Consider the following 19,118-nt stretch of genomic DNA (forward strand, 5'->3'; position numbering starts at 1 on the left):
CTCGGGCCCTCGCCCGCCCCCTCCCCGTCGCCATTGGCCACCGCTGCCGATCGTCCCAGAGCCACTGGTCCGCCCGCACGTCGATCACGGCCCCTCTAAGCCCGCCCCACTCGCCCCGTGCTTCCCGCCCCTTTCCCTACACGTTCACCAATCAGGAGCTTGGGACTTCAGGTTGTTTGCATACGCCCCCTTCCCGCGGGCGGGAGCAGGATGGTGGCGGTCCCCGGGCTGAGGTGGCGCAGCTGGGTCCCCGAGGACGAAAGTCCCTAGCAAGCTGCGGCCACTGCTCCCTCATAGACCCCTGCGAAAGTGGCGAGGCCCCCTGTAACTGCGCTCTCGGGAGCCGCCCTCCCCGAGGTGGGGCGGGACCGGGTGTGGCGGGCCGGGGCCGACCAATCAGCGCTCGGAGAGGCCCGGGGAGGCGGGACTTCCGCTCCCGGGGGGCTGGCGCCGCAGGGGCAACGCTCGAGGTGGTTCCGGTAGCGGCCGGGGGCGGGGCGAGCCGCAGACTGGCCTGGGGGCCCCTAGTTTGCGGGGAGCGGTCGCCAAGACACAACGTTCTCGAGCGTCGGCGGCGCCATGGACGGAGGGCTGCACGGGCTCTGCCCCCAGGGGCTCGCGGCAGGAGACACGCGGCCCCCGGCTCAGAGCAGGTCGGGCGGCGTGGGCGTCCGGGCGGGGGTCACTCCGCGGTGGTTTACAGTATGAATGGGCAAAGAAGCATGAAGAGCCCGTGAACACGTGTGAAGACGCACTTCACTCTGCAGAATACTGTTTGCACCACCAGATGAGCAGCCTCGCTTGCGGGCCAGCCCCTGGGGAACAGCCCGCTCGGAGGGCGGCGGGACAGGCTGGTCATTTCTCCTGGTCCGCTGGTTGGGAGCTGTTGGGTCAGCCAGGTCCGTGCAGTCCCATAGGGACGCGAGAAGAGAAGAACGCAGATGACGGCATAGCAGAGCCAGGATGATTTCAGTATTGACGCTTCTAAAAATATCCGCCCATTTTACTAAAGGTTTCAGGTATAAAGAAACACGATGCGCGCCTAGGAAGAGGTCTGGAGTAGGCTCACCAGAGCGACAGCGTCGTTTCCTCTGGGGCTGGGGATCAAGAGTGACTTTCTCTTCATTGATAACATTTGTTTTATGAGAATATAGTTATAAATCACACCTAATAATGAGTGACTCAAAAAGTTAGGTATAAAAATACCATAAAATGAGTAGTTCAGCTTCTAGAGAAATGAAAATTTACATCCATACACACTTGTACCGGAATCTTCATGGCAGCACTATTCACGTAGCCAAGAGGTGGAAACCGGTGTCCATCAACAGCTCAATCAACGGACGCACCAAGTGTAGCCAAGCCACACAATGGATGTATTCATCCATCAAAGGGAATAAAGTACTGATCTATGCCACATTCCACTTACATGAAGAGCCCACAACAGGCAAATCCATAAAGCAGATGAGTGGTCGCCAGGGCCCCAGGGGATGGGGAAATGGTGAGTGACTGCTTATTGGGGACTGGGTTTCTTTTCGGGGTGATGGGAAGCTGGTGATGGTCATACTACTTGGTAAAGTTACTAAAAATCACTGAATTGGCAGCTCTCTCTGCCCACGGGTCCTGTCCCCGTGCTATAATAAAAGCACCTTTCTTCACGGTAAAACAAAAATCACTGAATTGTGCACACAAAATGAGTGAATTTTATAATATGTAAAATATGCCTCAATAAAGCTGTTAATAGGGATGCCTGGGTGGCTCAGTCAGTTAAGCATCTGCCTTTGGCTCAGGTCCGAATCCCAGGGTCCCAGGATCCAGTCCCCCATCGGGCCCCTTGCTCATCCAGGAGCCTGCTTCTCCCTCTTCCTGCCAGTCCCCCTGCCTATGATTTCTCTCTCTGGCAAGCAAACAAACAAACAAAATCTTTTTTAAAAATACAAATAAAGCTGTTAATAATAATAAATCAAAGGAATTAGTTGTCAAAGCTGAGCCAAGCACAGCCCTTAGCAGACCAGGTGCTGAGTGCTACATGCAGCAGAGAGGCACAGAGAGGTAGGGCTCCCTACAAAGCAGACCTGTGCAGAGGGAGCATGTCACCACGATGACCATGACCCAGTGTGCTGCACTGAGGACAGCCCAGCTGGCCTGTCTGCCCAGCAGGTAAGGAACTGGTTGCAAGAAAGTTCTTCCCAAGGGGTCACTAAACCTGGGGCATGGCTCCAGCAGCAGGTGGCTTTCAGACGGCAGACCCCAGCAACAGTGGCACCACACCGAATGACCCCACACCCCCAAGCTGCAGACAGCCTTTACTGAGATGTGTGCCCACCTGCACACTGCTGGTTCATTTTGGCACGGTGCCTGGGAGCTTCCTGATGAGCTGGTCCCTGTGCTAGGTGAGCAGCACCTGGCCCTTCCTTACCTGCCTTCAGAGAGAGGCTCCCCTCTTGTCCTCCTGGTCCTCCAGGGAAGCATGGAGCCGGGACACGGAAGGGCAGAGGCTGGCATGGGCAGCTGGCATGGGGATGGGCAGAGCCACTTGGCTCATTCATAACCCACAAAGGAGCTCTGACAGCCCTGCTTGTACATTTGCTCGGGCCACGTCCTCCTCCTGGGGAACGGCCATCCCCCAGATGCTGGGTTACAGCACACACAACCACCCACAACACACCATGTTACAGAAACAGCCAGTGGGCAGGGTCTTGTTGGGAGGCAGGGGGCCAAATCCGCAGCAGGCCCAGGGACTGAGTACTGACTGGCACAGGACAAGGAAGCCAGCAGCTAGCACTTGGCTTCCACCTGCCCACCCCTGCACCTCAACCTGGCAGTCAGGGAAGGCCCTTGGAGGTGATCGGGCTGGACCTCTCCTGCAGAGATCACTGCAGCTTCTGCCCCGCGCTGCTCACTCCCTGCTCTGAAGGACCAAGACCCTTGTCCAGGGACCAGCAGCACTGTGAGGTTAATAATGTCCTTCTTGGTATCTGAAGGGTGACAGGTGAGAAGCTATTATCATCCCCCTTCCAGAGAACTTAAAATTAAAAACATCCTTCACCCCTCTCAGGATTTCCCCTGAAGGGACTCCAACGGCCTTAGGCCCTGCTGCCTGCTCTCCCATCATCCAGGACAAAGAGAGGAACTGGGCTCAGCACGCATGGTTTCTGACCGAGCCTTTCCCAACACAGCCTGTGGAGCAGGGCCAACCATCCCTGCTTTGTAGGTTGAGGGCCGGGGCAGGGGTGGGCACTCTCCTTGGGGGCTTCTGGTCCTCTGCTGGGTTCCTGCATGGCTCACATCCCCTTTGACCTCTTCCCTCCCTGCCTCAGACCAGAGAGGCCCCACAGGAAGCTACAGGGGCCCGCCCTCCAGGGCTCCCCATCCAGCCTCTGCTGACCCTTTAGTGGAGGCACAGGCTGACCTCTCTGGATTCCAGCCCTTCCCTACAAAGCCAGGAGGCCAGGAGCACAGGTGACCACCTGAGGGTCCCTAGGGCTGCAGGAGGGGGAAAGTCAGTCAGGCAGTGCCTCTCCCCTGCGTGGAGCCCACAGCTTTCAGGTGACATATTCACCGGAGCCAGGGCAGCTCACTCCTGCCCCAGGGAGGCCTGCACCCCTGCCCTCAGCCCTGTCCCCCACACCAAGGCAAGGCCAAAACCAGACAGCAAGTGGCCCTGCATCCATCCACCCATGCCAGCACACCTTCAAGGGGTCAGACCTGTAGGGAGGCCTGCTTCAGGGTATGGGGTGCCCAGTGCCCCCCAGCTCAGCATCAAACAAAAACAGGTGTCACAGACACCTCAGGACAAACAATGGGGGCCAGCTGTCCCATGACCCCAGGAGAAGGGGAACCTCACCCCACCCCCCACCAAGGTTAGGATGGGGGGGCCTCCTCAGACCCACCGCCCAGGTAGCGATGGGAAGGCAGAGGGGCACACTGCAAACTGGTGGGAGGTTTTATTGTCACGGCAGAGAAAGGCAGAGCTAGGACCTGGTCCACGAGATGCTGGGCTGGTGGGAAGTCCCCCACGGGCTGCCCACTGTGGCCTGCAGCCAAGGAGTGCAGGCTACAGCACAAACATTTCCCGCTCCAAGATGACAAAACACACAGGGTGCCATCTGCACGTGCAGGCTTCCTCCTCCCGGAGATGCTGGGGCTCACCCCCACCGTCCGATTCCATTCCAGCCGGCAGGAAGACGCAGCCTGAATGCTAGAACCCCCCACACACACTGGAGGCCACAAACATGTCTGCCCAGGAGCTGCCTGCTTCCGTGGGAAGCCAGTGAGGGAGAAGGAACATTTGGCCAAGGGGCCTGTTCCCGCATGGGCGCAGGGCAGGGATAGGCCAGCAAGGGGGACAGGTGCTCGGTCTTCAGCAAGGCAGTTCCAGGCACCCCATGTGGCCTGGCTTCACACTGGGAGACCCAAAGGCCCGTGGGCAGCTCCTCCTGCAGAAGCGATCTCTCCAGGGGGCATCACGCAGACCCTGTGTGATCCAGGCTGAGGGTGCTGCCGCCCAGCTTCCCAGAGGGCCCGGGTTCACTGGGGCTGCTGGCTTGGGTTAGGGACACAGAAGTGCAGCCCCCAAGCATCGGTCAGCCGCAAGAACTGTTGAGTGCGTCCTGGGAGGGGTCCCTCTACCCCATGACAGGGTGGGGCCACTGGGAGCACCAGGGAGACCGGCCAGCTCACCCCACCCGGAGCGGCCATGGTGGGCGGAGATGGGGGCTCTGGGGGGCAGGGCTCCTGGGCAGGCTTGGGGAGCTGGTGGGCACCGGGTGGCCAGTGCCATCACAAGAGATCAGGAGGCAGGTCCCAAGGCAAACACAGCTAGTGATGGAACACAGGCCTGTTGGCCTGGCTGGCTGCCCATGTCCTCCTGCCCGGCACCCCCCACCTCAGAGCCAGGAGGTGCAGAGGCCTCGGACAGCTGGGGGCAGAGAAGGCAAAGATCCAGAATGCGTGCTGTCCTGACAGTCCACACCCCTGGCAGGGAAGTGGGTGGACTGTGGCCGCGCGGTGGTCTGGGGAGGCTGGCGACCAGGGCCCCTCAGTCCTGCTTGTCCCCTCTCTGTCTCCAAGGGTAGATGAGCTCTCCGAAGAAGAGCTTGCGGCACAGGGAACCCCAGGAGTGCGTGGGGTGGCAGCCACAGCTGGGGAGCCGGTAGGTGTGCACCACGCGACAGTAGGGTAGGGGGTTTATCTGGAAGCACAAGGGCAGCGGTCAGCCAGGATGCAGCCCCCAACTCCCTGAGGCTCAAGCCTGCCAGTCCTAGTGGTCCCGCACTGGGGTCCTGGGCTGTCCGTGGCGGGGCAGCACCCGCTCTGTCCAGCCAGGCCGCCCCTGTGGTCCCTGGGGGCAGGGTGAGCAGCTCGAGAGGGAGCACTCGGGCCGAGGTCAGGGGTGCTCTCCTCTGGGCACGCTGCAGGCAGGCGAGACGGGCCAGGCTGGAGGGGTACAGACTCCTCGACAGCAGGACCCGCCTCCCAGGCGGGGCCTGGGAACACACCACACCCCCAAGAAAACCACGCAGGGCCCCCCCACTGCCTCAGCATCTGACCTCTCCCTGAGACGTGGCCCTCGTGCCACCCCCACCAGCACCCAGTGAGTCATCCAGCAACCGCCCGCTCTCTCCCACAGGCTAGAGGGACTGTTTCAGAGAAAGTGTGTTCTGAGGCCTTTGCCAAGTCTGTGCTCTTCCTCCTGGAACAAGAGCCCACAGAGCTCAGGGCAGGAGCCCGGGGTGGCTGAAGGCATCAGACACAGCACAGGGGATCCCATCCAGGGTCCTGCTCAGGGAGGTTCCAGGCAGAGGGGCCACGGTGCCCAGGGGTCTTGGGAGTGAGGGAGCCTCCCCTCGGGGCCCCACCTGTCAGCCCTCCCCCAGGGCAGCAGAGAGGGATCAGATTCCAGCTGCCCCAGAATATGGACAGCATCGTGGCGGGTGGGCAAGGGGTCTGCAGAAGACTCACCTGCATCAGGAGGCGGAGGGGCCTGCCAGCCTCGTGCTCCAGAACCCGGAACTTCACGCCAGCTGCAAGGACAGCAAGGTGCGCAGTGAGGCACACAGGGCCCTCGGCAGACAGTCACCCGGGTTCCTGCTCCGTGTGCCGGCAGGGGCTGGGCACGAGGGCCAGGAGGGCACTCAGAAGGCTGTGGGTGGTCTGGGCCGCACACGGGGCTCACCTCCCCCCACGCCTCCCCCCACCTTCCCGTCTGCCTCTTTGAGTTGGCTGCCTGGCCGGTATCAAAGCTGCGCACAGCTTCATCGGAAGACAGAAGCTGTGTGTCTGGGAGGCGGGGAAGAGCCAGCCGGGCATCAGGGGCACAGGCTGCACTGCTTTCCGAGTGGGATGTGGCTTTTCCCGCAGAGCGGGCAGGGAACTTGGTGGGGTGTGGCTGCCCTGCTGGCATCTACGTGTCTGTGTGAGGGGCCGACTTGGGAACCCACTGCGCCCCTGACCTAGAGTTCGGGGTCCCGAGCCCGGGAATTTCCAAGGCAGAAAGTTCTTGAAAAGAGAAGCAGGAGCTAATTATCTATTGATGAAGAGGCCCCAAGGCAACCTCGGTGAAAAAGAGAGGAGGTGGCAGCATCTGTGGATTTTTATGTGAAGTTAAAACAACTCTGCTCTGACCACGAGCTTCGGGCTGGGGGAGGGAAGATGCTGGGTCTCAGGCTCTCCGCCTGCCGGATCCTGGCATTCTCCAGGGTGGACAGAGGCTGGGGTCCCTGGCGTGGGCCACCTGGGGGTCTATGGGGTAGGTGGGCTGGAAAGAGAAATCAAGGGCACCCGGCTGGCAGACCAGGTCCCAAGTGCATGGAGCACGCAGGTTCAAGTCCCGTGGCTCTCCACGGGCTGGCAGCAGCTAGCTGCTGGGAGCTCTGGTGTGGGCGCTGAGCTGCAAACTGCAGGCAGGGCCTCCCGGGCATGCTGCTCACCACAGGGGCCAGCGCAACAGCCGCTGGTGGGGCTGTACCAAGAATGCCCCGTGTTCCCCGTTGTGTTCCAAACCCCTGAACGTAGATGGGCTGACTCACAATGCTGTGACCAGTGAGGTCGGCCTTCCCCGGCCTGCAGTGGGGATGGCCTCCCCTGAGGGGCATCTGGCCAACCTAGCGGTTGGTGTCAGTGTGAAAACAGGGGCAGCCACCAGGAGAGGGGGACAGCCAGGGGCAGCTAGGATGGGGGGTGCTGCCCTGGTGTGCAGGGGTCTGGGGGTGGGAAGGTGCTCCTGTCATACGGATCTGGCCAGCCCAGCATCCTCCAGCCTGGCCTGTCCCCTCCAAGGCTGAGGGGCACCAAAAGGCACACACAGTTCCACACAAGCTCACAGGGACACTTCTCTGAGCCACATTCAGGTACCACCCACACTACTGCAGACGACATCAGACAATGTTCGTGCTGGCCACGAAGAAGGTGAGAAAGAGAAAGGGCTGCCTCTGCGCCCCTCAACCCTCCAGCTCAGTGCAGGCAGCTGGCCCAGGGGACACCCAGGGCTTTCTGCCCACCCCCACAACCAAGTCCCACACTGCACTGCTTCCAGGCAGGGCCCACGGAGGTCCACGCGCCCACCCCGCACACAGACCTACCCGCAAGCCTGTAGGGCCGGCAGAGCCGGAGCCCGAGCGAGTACAGCGGCAGGGAGTTGATGAGGTCCACGAGGAGGTGGATCAGGCCCTGCACAGCCACCACCAGAAGCCGGAGCTGCAGTGACAGACGGCACTCAGAGCTGCACCGCATGCCCGCGAGGGCAGCGGCCCGGAGGGTGTTGGGCCACGACGAAGGGCAGCAGGGGCTCAAGACCCCTGGGCAGGACACGCATCTCATCCTGACCTGAGGCCCAGCTATGGGGAGGCAGGCAAGCAGTGGGCAGGAGCAGCTGACCCCAGGGAAACATGCTACTGGCCCCTCGGCCGGGGCCACCTGGGTGCCACTCCTCCCGGCTCCTGTCCTCAGCGCACCCAGCCGCGTGTCCCAGAGCAGTGGGGGGCATTCCCCCGGGGAAGGAGCCCCGCCCACTCCAGGGCCCAGCACACAGTGCCCAGAGAGTCTGGAATAGCCACGCCCTCTCTGGGGCAGGGATGGCTGCCTGGCTGGCAGGCAGAGCAGGCAGTGATCACTCCAAGCGCTGTGGGCGAGGCCCAGCAGCCAGGTCACCCAGGTGGCACGCGCAATGCCCTCCCATGTCCTGTGCCTCTCAGCTTACCAGCGTGAACACCAGATAGTAGAGGGCTGTGGTGGGCAGAAGGAAGACCAGGATGGTGAAGAGCAACGTCCCGATGAACAGCTGCAGGGAGAAAGGACACCGCCATCAGCAAAAGCCCCACGCCAGGGACAGCCCCAGCAGCACGAGCCCCACGTCCGCGGCCCATCCCCACCAAACCCATCCTACGACTGAGCAGAAACGGCGTGCCCGCCAACAGCACACATGGGCTTCCCGAGACGACTCCGGAAAACCCGCTCACGACAGCTTTCTCCAGGACAGGGAGGGACGAGTCTGCATGCCACCCACACTCGGTGACACACGGGGAGACAGAACCAGCCACCAGGGTGTGAGCACACCCACCAAAGATGGGAGGGCTGGGAAATCTAGGCAGGAAATGCATGCCTTGCGGGCAGCGCACAGGGATCACCTGGTCAGACCTGGTCTGAGCGTGCTACGGGAAAGCCAGGGCCAGGCCCTGTGCATGGGTCACGTCCATGCCCCACCGTCCAGAAGCTCCCTGGGGCCCAGCACCCTCCTCACACCAGGGTCCACCTCCCACTGGGGCAATGTCCTGTGCTGTGTGAGGGTTCCTTGCCCCTTGCAGTCTCCTCACGTCCCCCAGGCTCCACGCTGACCCTCTGGCGGGCGAGCTGCCCCATCACGTGCTGAGCAGCCGCACTGGCCAGGCTCACGTAAAGTGGCCAGATAGACGGGAGTGTGGCGGCAGTCACCCCCTTTCCCAAGCTCCTGCCCAGTACCTGGTCCAGGTCATAGGAGCAGGAGTCCACGCGCTGGCGCAGAACGTTCCACTTCTTCCCCCGGAACAGACGCCAGAGCGAGGACAGCCCACAGATCTTCAAGCAGTACAGCCTGCAGGACGCAGGCAGTGTCGGGGGCGGCACCCAGAGCTCGGGAGGCCACCGTGGACCGGCCCGCACGAGTGGCGCCCACACACGCACCTGGCCCCGTAGACATAGAAGCAGTAGATGTGGAAAGTGAGCAGAGCGATGATGTCAGACAGGATGGACAGGGCGACCGTCAGGCCCAGGCAGGCTGAGAGGCCCACGTGCCACAGGATGCGCTCAATGAAGGGGGACATGAGGTGTATGTAGCCTGGTGGGATAGGGGTTGGCCCTGAGGGGGGCACCCAGGGAGGTCCCGCCCTCCCCAATTCCTCCCTGAGGAGGGGTGCCTGAGGCTTCTGGAAAAAGTGATGGGCTTCCCTGCCGGCCGGTCCTTCTCCAAGCAGCCAGGCCAGCAGAGCAGGGCCACACACATGTATCCGGGATGGCAAGAGGGCAGAAAGCAGGAACCGAGGGACGGGGCACGGCCTGGGCCCAGGTGGAGCGGGCACTCACTGATCCACAGGTGCAGGTGGTAGAGAAAGAAGCGGCCCAGCACCTGGTCCAGCGCCCGGTTCATCTTCAGCCCAGCAGGCGCACCCATCAGCCACTGCAGCAGATGCTGGAGCTCCTCGGCCACATGCTGTAGAGACATAGGAGGGACGTGAGGTCCATAAACTGGGACCCACCACAGCCAACCTATCCGGGCAGGGAGAAGTTCATCTGTGTCCCTCTCCAGGTGTCCCCTAATGTGATGGGCACACGAGGTTTCCCGCACTTGTCTGGCCAAGGAACCCCTCTTCACAGATGCTCTGGGACCTGGGGCTGAGAGGCACAGCCCGCGAGGAGGACAGTCTGCCCCTGGCCCTCGGGCCACAGGGGCCCTGATGGGCGTCACCTTTCCTCCATCTCAATCCTCTCGCCACTGGACCCAGGGGAGTGCTCAGCCCCACATACCCAGAGGTGGCACAGACCCCAGCTCACCGTGAACCTTGTAGGGGGAGCTGATGGTCTACCCAGTGCCCCTCTGCTGAGGACCCTGCCTCACCACCTGGCATGGCACCGCAGAGGCCCGGGCCTGAGCTGGGTGGGTGATCCCAGGTGACCCTGAGGGCGTTGAGCCCATCAGGGCCCCAGGTAGCAGGTGGGAAGGCTGGAGGGCTCCCTAGAGGGAAGGACAGATGAGGTTCCACTGAGGGCCTGTGATGGCACGGAGACTCTCACAAGCAAGCGGGGAAGCTGAGCAGTGTCCTGGCCGCCCAGGGAGGAAGGCCAATGTCCGGGCACTGTGCCAGTTCCAGTGCACAGGCCCCGAGGACCCTCAGCCTCATCAGCAATGCTGAGGCCACGGCTGTGACAGCCCTTCCCCACAGTCAGAGGCCTGCCATTCCCCCCACTGCCCACCGTGTGGGCCTGTGAAGGTCTCAGCTGAGTCCGGGGCAGTGAGAAGAGGAGCAGAGCCTTCTTTATAAATACAGCTTATCTAATATTTAAAGGATGGGAGCTGGGTGGCAGGAAGAGACTTTCATTTTTAAATTAAATATTTATATTTATATTTCTGCGCAGTTCTGCAAAAGGGAGATCGAAGATGAGGCTGGCCGAAAGGCAGAGCACGGGTGAGCAAGCTACAGCAACTGAGCCCCCTTCCTGGCCTCCAGGCCCTCTTTCCTCCTTCCTCTTAGACCAGGTCTCCCCAAGAAGCCATAGGGGCTCTCGGCCTGTGAGGGCTCCTGTGCACAAGCAGGCCCAGGGCACGCGTGCGCCTGGACACTGAAGGCAGCGCCCGAGGCTGCACGCGCAAGGACCACCCAGCCAGGCCTCAGCCCCTCGACCACACTGAGGCCAGGAGGCCACTGGGGAAGGCCCAAAGAGCCACAGGGACTGCCCCACACAGGAAGACAAGCTCCCAACAGGAGCGACAGGCCTATGGCTCCGAGGAAGGGAGGCAGAGAAGCCGAAGGCTCAGCACTGGTGGGGCAGAGCAACAGGGTGGAAACTGGGAGAAGGATCACGGTGGGGGGGAGACCCAGCGGATGAACCGCACTCAGCATGGGAACCAGAGGATCAGCACTGGGAGTGGCCTGACTGCACACAGATAGCCCTGGACACACGGAATATTTATGTGGTGCTTGCTGTGCAGAGGGCCAAGCCCAGAGCCAGCTGCCCTGAAGAGCCAGGGACACTGGGCCTGGTGGAAGGGGGTGGGCTCCCCCTAAAAGCCTCAACCACGAGGTAGCCTCAGACATGACCACCTTCAGGAAAGGAAGATAAGGGGCCAGAAGCTAAGATGTGACCCAGTGGGGGCAGGTGGGCATCCAGTGAGCTGAGTCTGTGCAGCCCTGGGGACTCTGTGAGACACAGTGGCTCCTAGGGGACCTGCCTGCGGTCAGGGACAAAGGCTGCTCCTCTGGCCCAGCAGAGGGAAAGGGTCATGCAGCTCTGGCCAGCTGAGGGGTTTCTGCTGCCCCCAGGAAGGGCCCCACCCCCATCCCTGGGACACAGGTGCTCCAGTCCGGACCAGGCTCCACCCAATCAACTCACATCAGCCACGGGGACGAGGGCCTCCGCCAGTTGCCCGATGCGGTCCTTCCCATGAAGCCAGGACAGCAGCGCAAGGCCAAGGGCCACATCGAGAAGCACAGACACAAGCACGTTGGCCTTCCTGAAAGGAGGGGGCCAATGGGAGTGAGTGGTGAGGGGGGCCTGGCCAGAGGGGGTCAGCGTGGGTGGACTTGGTGCAAAGAAGTGGGGGGGGGGGAGCATGTGATCGGCTGCTATGAAGGACGCCCAGGCGGGCCCTGCACCTCATCAGCTGGGTGGGGTTCTCGGCCTTCTGGGTGCTGAAGACGAGCGTGAGCTGCTCCAGCCGGTGCCTGAGCTGCTCGCACACGGAGAGCTTGCTCCAGATGAAGGACAAGGGCCACAGCTTGAACACCCTGTGAAGGAGCCAGGACAGGGGGCCGTTCAGGCCGTGCCGCAGTTCTCCTGCCTACCAGGGAGCGGGGGCCCCTCAGCGGCACCCACACCCCTCACCAGGCCCACCTCAAGACCCTGGAGGCCCTGAACACCGATGGCCACATGCCAAGCTCAGCAGGACAGGGACGCCGTGGGGGGGCACGGGCAGGCAGCCCAGGGGAGGTCACGGTGTGCTCATGGCTGTTAACTGCAAACTGGACCTCCTCACAAAGCAGTGACTCCAGGCACACCCAAAGCCAAGTGCCGAGGCTTCAGTGCAGGAGTGGAGAGAACGTGCTGTCCCGCCACCCAGTGCCTTGCCCTGCTGGATGGGTGACCCACACCAAGGGTCTGCAGGCCGACCGGGCTGCCCCATGAGACGATCTCTCACAAGGCAAAGGAAGCACTGAGATGCTTCTGCACGCATTCCAACACTAAGAGATGTTTGCAAGCAAAGGTAAAGAACGCGCCCTGTTGTCGCTCGGCCCCACATCCACCCAGAGCCTGGCTGCCACCAGCAGGAACCACAGGGCTTGTGCCAAGCACAGAGCCGCCAACTAGCCCTGCACTCGAACCCTCAGGAGGAAGTCGGAAGTCTTCAAGCAGTTCTGAGTGAGCCACCTCCAGGAACGAGACACATTCTGCACAGCCCTCCTGAACTCCAGTCAAGTGGAAGCAGCTTTGCACTGTCTGCGCTGAGCGCCTCCCGCCCCAGCCTACACGGCAGGGATCTGAGGCTCAGACCAGCCCAGGGCAGCCAGGGCCCCAGCAGCATCCCCGGGGGCTGCCCTAGGGGGCGAGGGGGTTTCACATGTGCACAGGAACAGCGACGCCTCTCATGACTGCCGCTGTGCTCTCCCCACGGCTCTAGCCTGATGGGCTGATCAGGATCTGAGGCGCACACACGTGGTTACCCCTTCTCGAGTCCTTTGCAAGGTGATCAAAGCTAAGGACCATCTCTCCCCAGACTGCACCTGGGCTGACACACACTTCCCTGGAATTCATTTTGGGGGACTGTGAAGATCCAAAACCCAGCCTGCACATCAAGGTCCCCTGCAGCCCTCAACCCCAGGCACTGTCCACACAGCTGCCAAGGTGCTCTGCCAAGTCAGGCCAGAGTGTTCTGCAGCCCCCTGTGAGCAGCTGAGGCCAGTCCCCAAACCCAACAGCCAGAACCCCGGGACCTAAGGAGGGGGGCCATCGGGGAGCTGGCTTCTCACAGAGGGAGGGGCCCCTGCAGCCTGAACACCATGGTGCTGCCCCAGAATTCCCTAGGGCCCTCAAGGGCTACACTCCTCGGCCAGGCCTGCAGCCAGGAGTATTCCAGGGGACTGTGTAGCAGAGCCACGGCTGGGGAGCGCCACCCCAACCCACGTCCATCAGTGAGTGGACACTGCCCCACCAGGGCCAGGGAAGCAGGTGGGACCTGCGTGTCTTCAGGAGGACAACTCCCAGGCACCAGGCCACGCCAGCTGTCAGCCGGCAACAACCTGGGTCTGTTCATGGTCTTATTCCCCTTGCAGGGGACTGGGGTCCCATGCGACTACTGGGGGAGCCTGCTCTGCCCAGGGAGTAACCACAATCCAGGCATCCTCAGAAGATATCAGGGGAGGGAAGAGGAGATGACAGCAGGGGCATGGGGGGAGCGGGCACCTCAGCAGGACCTGTCTGGGCCTCCAAGGCTCTGCACAGAGGGGTGGGCCTAGTGGCCCCAGGGGCACGTACCGGCAGGCGCTGGCAGCTGAGATGAGGGACAGCAGGCAGGCCAGCAGCACGCAGATGGGCCCCGAGGCCCGCTTTGCCAGCTCCGCGAGGATGCTTGCCTCCACGCCCTCCGACTGCCAGTGGCTCAACCGCACAGGGCCCTCGTCGAAGCGGTCACTTCGGAAGAGAGCCTCACTGCGCGCCACCGTGTCAAAGACAGCAGCCAAGCCCCCGGCACTGGCCGTCGCATCACCAGCCTGGCGGTCAGGCACGGCCGCAGGCGGGTGCAGCTGGGACAGCAGCACCTTGCGCTGGTCGTAGAAGACGAGCATGACCTGGTCCTCGTAGGGGGCGCCAGGGTGGGGAGGCACCTGCCGGCGGGTGGCCTTGCAGCTCCACAACTTGCTGCCCCTCTCCCGGCACAGCTGGAGCCAGGGCTCGTGGGAGAAGATGGCGCCCAGGCCCTCCAGGAAGTGGCCCAGGCTCTCCTCAGTCTCCTGCCGGCGGTGGCACCAGGTGCCCAGCACGGCCAGCCCCACACGGCTGGCCTGATGCACCTGGGCCAGGAGCTCCTTCACCTGGATGGGGATGAAGGGAAAGTGCACCACAGCCAGGACCACGGCGCTGCTCTGCTCCGGGACCCACCGTCCTACCAGCAGGCCGCTGTCGGCCGAAGCACAGCATGTGGGGAAGAAGGCCTTGAGCACCATGCCGGGCATGCTGGAAGAGAGGAGAGAGGCTCGGTGTAGGGCTGCCACCGCGGCCACCGCCACCACTACGGCCGAGGGCCCCAGGGCGGCCGGCAGCACCACAGATGGTCCTGACTTCATGCACGCAGGGCCACGGGGCCCATGGGTTGGGGCAACCCGGCTTTGGGTTTGGTCATGGAGGCTGGCGGGACCCCAGCTGCCCATCTCACATGGGCACTGCCCTACCCCCATCCCGGGCCGGCCAACGCTTCCCCCCATTTCAGAGACAAGCGGGCTGAACAGGGCAAGGTGATGTGCCTGACCCCCGGTACCACTCACGAGGGTGTGCAGGGCTGAACGTGATGGCTTAATTTTTGTTTTCAAGGAAACTGATGAGAGTTTGTTATGCGTAGCACTTGGAATAATGTACAATCTCGTTAACAATTAAAGTAATGCACATTAAAATCTAACGAACCTTGATTTACTTACTAAGCTAGCGAAAATAAAGATGAAAATGTAAATGGGTTACTGCTGGGGTAAGGGAAACCAGATGCAGGCACACTGCTCGTGGCTGCGGGCACTGGTGCAGGAGCCTGAGAACATACCGGAGGACGAGCCTGCGCCCCAAGCCCACCCCCTGTCTGGTGAGCCCCCGGAGAAGCCTCGGTGGTCTCATGGGGCTTTGGCAGCTACTCCAACCCTCCAGCCTATTTCGGGGCTGGGTTCCCAGCAGGGGACTGACTTCTCTTGTCACAGTTGGGCTTGGCAGCTGTCTAAACATGGGAACCCCGGAGGATGACAAGCTCCCCACGGTCTTCTCTCAGGCTGAGGGGCGTGAGCCTTCCTGTCCTCTCACACTTTCATGTGGCCTCTAAGCAGCAAGACCAGCCCCAAGCAGCCGTGAACCCTGCGTTCTCTGGGACCCTGAGCCTTGCCTTGCCCAGAGGTAAGCTCACTGGGGATGCAGGTTTCTCGGCAAGCACTGCATTCCTCCATCTGAGCCCCCTCCCCGAGGACTTCACCTTGGAGCATGCTCTTTCTCAGACACCGACTGTCCCCACCTTGTTGGCACAAAGGACAGAGCAGCCACCCTGAGCTAAGACCCCCAAGGTGGAGCCCACACTCGAGGGAGGAGCACAGGCCCTGGATAGAGCCCAGGCCTCCAGGACCCACTGTTTCCCAGGCCCTAGGGAACATACAGGCTGGGACACTGGGACATGTCATCCATCTCCTGTTGGCTGGGGCCCTCTGGGAGGGGCCTTACACAGACACAAACGCCCCCAGGGCTTAGGAGGTCACTGGTACAGCTGCTCTCCCTCCCTGAGGGGAGGCCAGACTGGGGCTGGGAGGTAGAAGCCTCTCCCAGCAACTGTAGAAGGCCTCTCACAGTTGTGGGTTCCAGCTGAAAAGGGTCCTTCTGAGCTGAGCAGCAGTAATCCCAAATGTCGCTCCCCACCAAGTGACTGGAGAGGGCAGGCACCAGCAGGTGCCGCCAGGGGAAAGCCTGGAGCCCAGCAACAGCCCTGGGCCAAATCCCTGCGGCCATCACCGGGGGCCCACTTTTCTTCCTGACCCTCCTGACAGGGGCAATGTGAGAGGGATAGAGCCGTTCTGAATGCGGGGGACCTGGGGCTTCTGGCTTGCTGACCACCGGGCATCACACTAAGCCTCTTGGTTGAAACACACCAGCTCAGCCAAACAGCACCATCACACCCTGCTTGGGGACTCCTTTCACAGGAACTAAGGAAAACTACCCATGGCTACTGTCGGAAAAGAAAAACAATTGGCCTAACAGTGAGCAGATGCTCTGGGGGAAGCTGCATCTGTCGGAGCAACGGTGTTTCACTTCGGGAACACTCACGGACTTGTACACATACGCTTTGTGCATTTTCTGTGTGTTATGCTTCATCTACAAAGTCTGCCTAAAAAAGAAGAAGAAAAGCAGTGGCTCCTTAGGTCTAAGAAGAGCAGAGGGCAGAGCTGCTGTTCTTATCCGTGGGGCAGCGAGCGAGAACACATCACGGGGCCAACTCCCACCCCACCCCCACCTCAGCCTCTGGGAGTGAGGAACACAAAGAAATCTGCTCAGATCAGACATCCAGAAAAAGAAGAAAGAGCAGACAATCGATAGCGGAGGTGCAGACGAGGGGGCGGGAGGGGGGCAGGAACTTGGGCCATGGGCCCATCTTGAAAGACCGAGATCCAAAGCAAGGGCACACGCCCGCGGCGACGTGTGTCCGGGGGACACTGAGCTCCCTTCCCAGATGGTCTGGCAGCCAGGTCTCCGGGGGCAGGGACGCCCCTGCTCTCAGCACCCGAGGTCAACAGTCTGCCTTATGAGGGAAACTATGCTTCTCTCTTCTGCGGGAATGGACTGTGGGGAAGAGCCCAGTCATGGCTGGCGGGGGGCAGCTCTCCCGCTGACAGCCGCCTCTGGAGGCCTCCCCTGGCCAGGGCTCCTCCAGACCTCGCAGAAACTCACTTTTACTCCAGCTGTCGGTGTTTCTGTCTTGCGTTGGGTAAACAGTGCTTTCCCCCTCATCTCAGAAGAATGGCCATGAATCTACAATTCTGTTTCGGGTTGTTTTTTTTTTTTTTTTAGTCATCTCTACGCCCAACGCGGGGCTGGAACTCAGCACCCCGAAATCAGGAGTGCACGCTCCCCCGACGGAGCCGGCCAGGCGCCCCCCACATTGTTTTCTGCCCTCTGTACTGCGGGCCCCGGGCGCCCTTCCACGAGGTCCACCGCGGAGCCAGCTCCGGCTGTCACTGGACACGGCGGCCCGGCCGCAGACACCGCCCCCCGCCCCCCGCCCCCCGCAGCCCGCCGCGCCCCCACGCCACGGACGAGGAAACAGAGGCTCCAGGGGCGGGGGGCGGAGGGGTGTACGCCGCGCCGGCCCTGGGAGCAGCCTCGGGGCCCCTTCCGCCGCCTCCCCCGCGCCCTGCGCCGGGTCCCGCCCGGCCGGGGGAGTCGGGGGTCCACAGCCCGGGGCCGGAGCGAGAGGGGCGGCGCCCCAAGGTCACGCCGCACAGACGCCGGCCCGCCCCCCCAAAGCTCACCGGCTGCTCCCCAAGGCCGCGCTCTCGGGCGGCGGGGTCGGGATGGGGTGGGGGACCGCGTCGGGCGGGCCCGGGCGGACGACAGCGCTCGCGGCCCCCAACCCCGCCGCGGCCGGGCCGCGGGACACGAGCCCCATTTCCGCCGGCTCCCAGCGTTGCCGCGCGACGGTCCGGCCCCCAAAGGCGCCCGAGCTGCCCGCGGACCCCGCCCAAGCGTTCCGCGCACGCAACGTTCCGGTCCCCGGAGTCTGCGGCCGGCGCGTGCAGCGTGCTTGTCGCCCCAGCGTCCTTGTCCCCCCACCAGCAGTGGCCTTGTCCCCAGTGTCCTTGTCCCCCACCCAGCAGCGTCCTTGTCCCCCCAGCATCCTTGTCCCCCATTGTCCTTGTCCCCCATTGTCTTTGTCCCCCCATTGTCCTTGTCCCCCAGGGTCCTTGTCCCCCCCAGCGCCCTTGTCCCCGCCCAGTGTCCTGTCCCCCTCAGCATCCTTGTCCCCCCAGCGCCCTTGTCCCCCCCAGTGTCCTGTCCCCCTCAGCATCCTTGTCCCCCCAGTGTCCTTGTCCCCCGTGTCCTTGTCCCCCACCAGCATCCTTGTCCCCCCCAGCGTCCTTGTCCCCCCAGTGTCGTCTCCCTCAGCATCCTTGTCCCCCCCCAGAGTCCTTGTCCCCCCAGCACCCTTGTTCTCCCCACACAGCATCCTTGGCCCCCCTCCAGTCCACCTGCAGTGTCCCCAACACCTCTGTCTTCCAGTCCCCACCTTCTCACAGCTGCCAAACCTCCCCCATCCCCCATTTCCTCATCTGGGGCGCCCGGTGGACCTGGCTTTTGAGGGATCCCAACCTCACCTTGCCATCACCCTCCCAGGGGGAAAGGACCCCCAAGCCCTACGTGGGTTTCCAGAAGAAGCTGCCTCCCCAGCTCCGGACTGGCCCCGTCCAACAACGGTCTCTGCAAAGGGGCAACCCCAGGTTCCCCCTGGGCCCAGTGGGCCAGCCCAGAAGCTGCAGACATCTGGTTTGGTCGTCAGAGGGGTCCCTAGCCCCTCTTGCTCTAGGCAACGATATCCCTGATACCAGTAGTAATGAAGAGAGTTTAATGAGCACACAGTGTTCACGCCTCCTTACACGGACCACTTAAATCCCGCCACCCACACGGCCTGGTACATATGAAGGGGACCTTGTCAGAGGCAATGTCCTGGTGACGGACTGGACCAGGCACTGTTCCCTTCCCACTGAGACCCCTCACTGGAACTAGGCACCTGGCTGGGCCCCAAACGTAGAGTCCCACCATCATGTCCCCACCCCTTTTAGGCCTCATTTCCCCACGTTTCTTAAGTAACCGGAGTCCTTCCTCATAGGAAGTCTCTCCTGGCTTGACCACTGCCTAGAACCCTCCCAGCACGCCCCACCCATGCGCTTGGAGCCCTTGGCTCCTGGTTTGCAGAGGAGAATATGCAGGTTCAGCCTGAGAGAGGATCTCACACAGGAGAAGTGGCCCAGGAGTATGGAGGCCCCCAGCCCAGCCATGTGCCACCCCAGGGTAGCCTCTGGGGTGGCCCCTCTTCTGCGCTGCCTTACCTCAGTTAGGGCCAGAGAAGCTGCAAGAGGCTTGGCACCTGGGGTGCCTCTGAAGATGGGGGACAGTGAGGGGCTGCACCCCTGCCCTTCCCA

General features: G+C 62.3%; 1 protein-coding gene across 3 annotated transcripts; it reads right to left on the reverse strand.

Annotated features, from left to right (window-relative positions):
* Positions 1-4,890: 4,890 nt before the first annotated feature.
* PIGQ (phosphatidylinositol glycan anchor biosynthesis class Q) lies at positions 4,891-19,118 on the reverse strand. Of its 3 annotated transcripts, none has more exons than XM_040635628.1 (11): positions 19,026-19,118; positions 13,720-14,418; positions 11,844-11,975; positions 11,581-11,701; positions 9,556-9,682; positions 9,157-9,310; positions 8,956-9,067; positions 8,198-8,278; positions 7,581-7,695; positions 5,962-6,023; positions 4,891-5,191 (listed from the first exon to the last, which is right to left on the reverse strand). In XM_040635628.1, exons 2-11 carry the CDS (start codon positions 14,415-14,417, stop codon positions 5,039-5,041), a joined length of 1,755 nt encoding a protein of 584 aa, XP_040491562.1. In that variant the 5' UTR covers position 14,418; positions 19,026-19,118; the 3' UTR covers positions 4,891-5,038. The 3 variants fall into 3 exon arrangements, with proteins under 3 accessions (XP_040491562.1, XP_040491561.1, XP_040491563.1); XM_040635627.1 differs by lacking the exon at positions 19,026-19,118 and adding an exon at positions 17,451-17,583; XM_040635629.1 differs by lacking the exon at positions 19,026-19,118 and adding an exon at positions 16,181-16,188.

The sequence above is a fragment of the Ursus maritimus genome, unplaced genomic scaffold (genome assembly GCF_017311325.1).
Source record: "Ursus maritimus isolate PB19 unplaced genomic scaffold, ASM1731132v1 scaffold_2, whole genome shotgun sequence".
NCBI lineage: Eukaryota > Metazoa > Chordata > Mammalia > Carnivora > Ursidae > Ursus > Ursus maritimus.

Bases quoted from the DNA above. Each gene is read 5' to 3' on its own strand.
- PIGQ (XM_040635628.1), bottom strand. From the start codon at position 14,417: ATGCCCGGCATGGTGCTCAAGGCCTTCTTCCCCACATGCTGTGCTTCG. The intron at 11,702-11,843 runs GTGCAGGGCCCG...CCCTCCTTTCAG, and splicing joins AACCCCACCCAGCTGATGAG to GAAGGCCAACGTGCTTGTGT. The intron at 7,696-8,197 runs GTAAGCTGAGAG...CTGTCACTGCAG, and splicing joins ACTATCTGGTGTTCACGCTG to CTCCGGCTTCTGGTGGTGGC.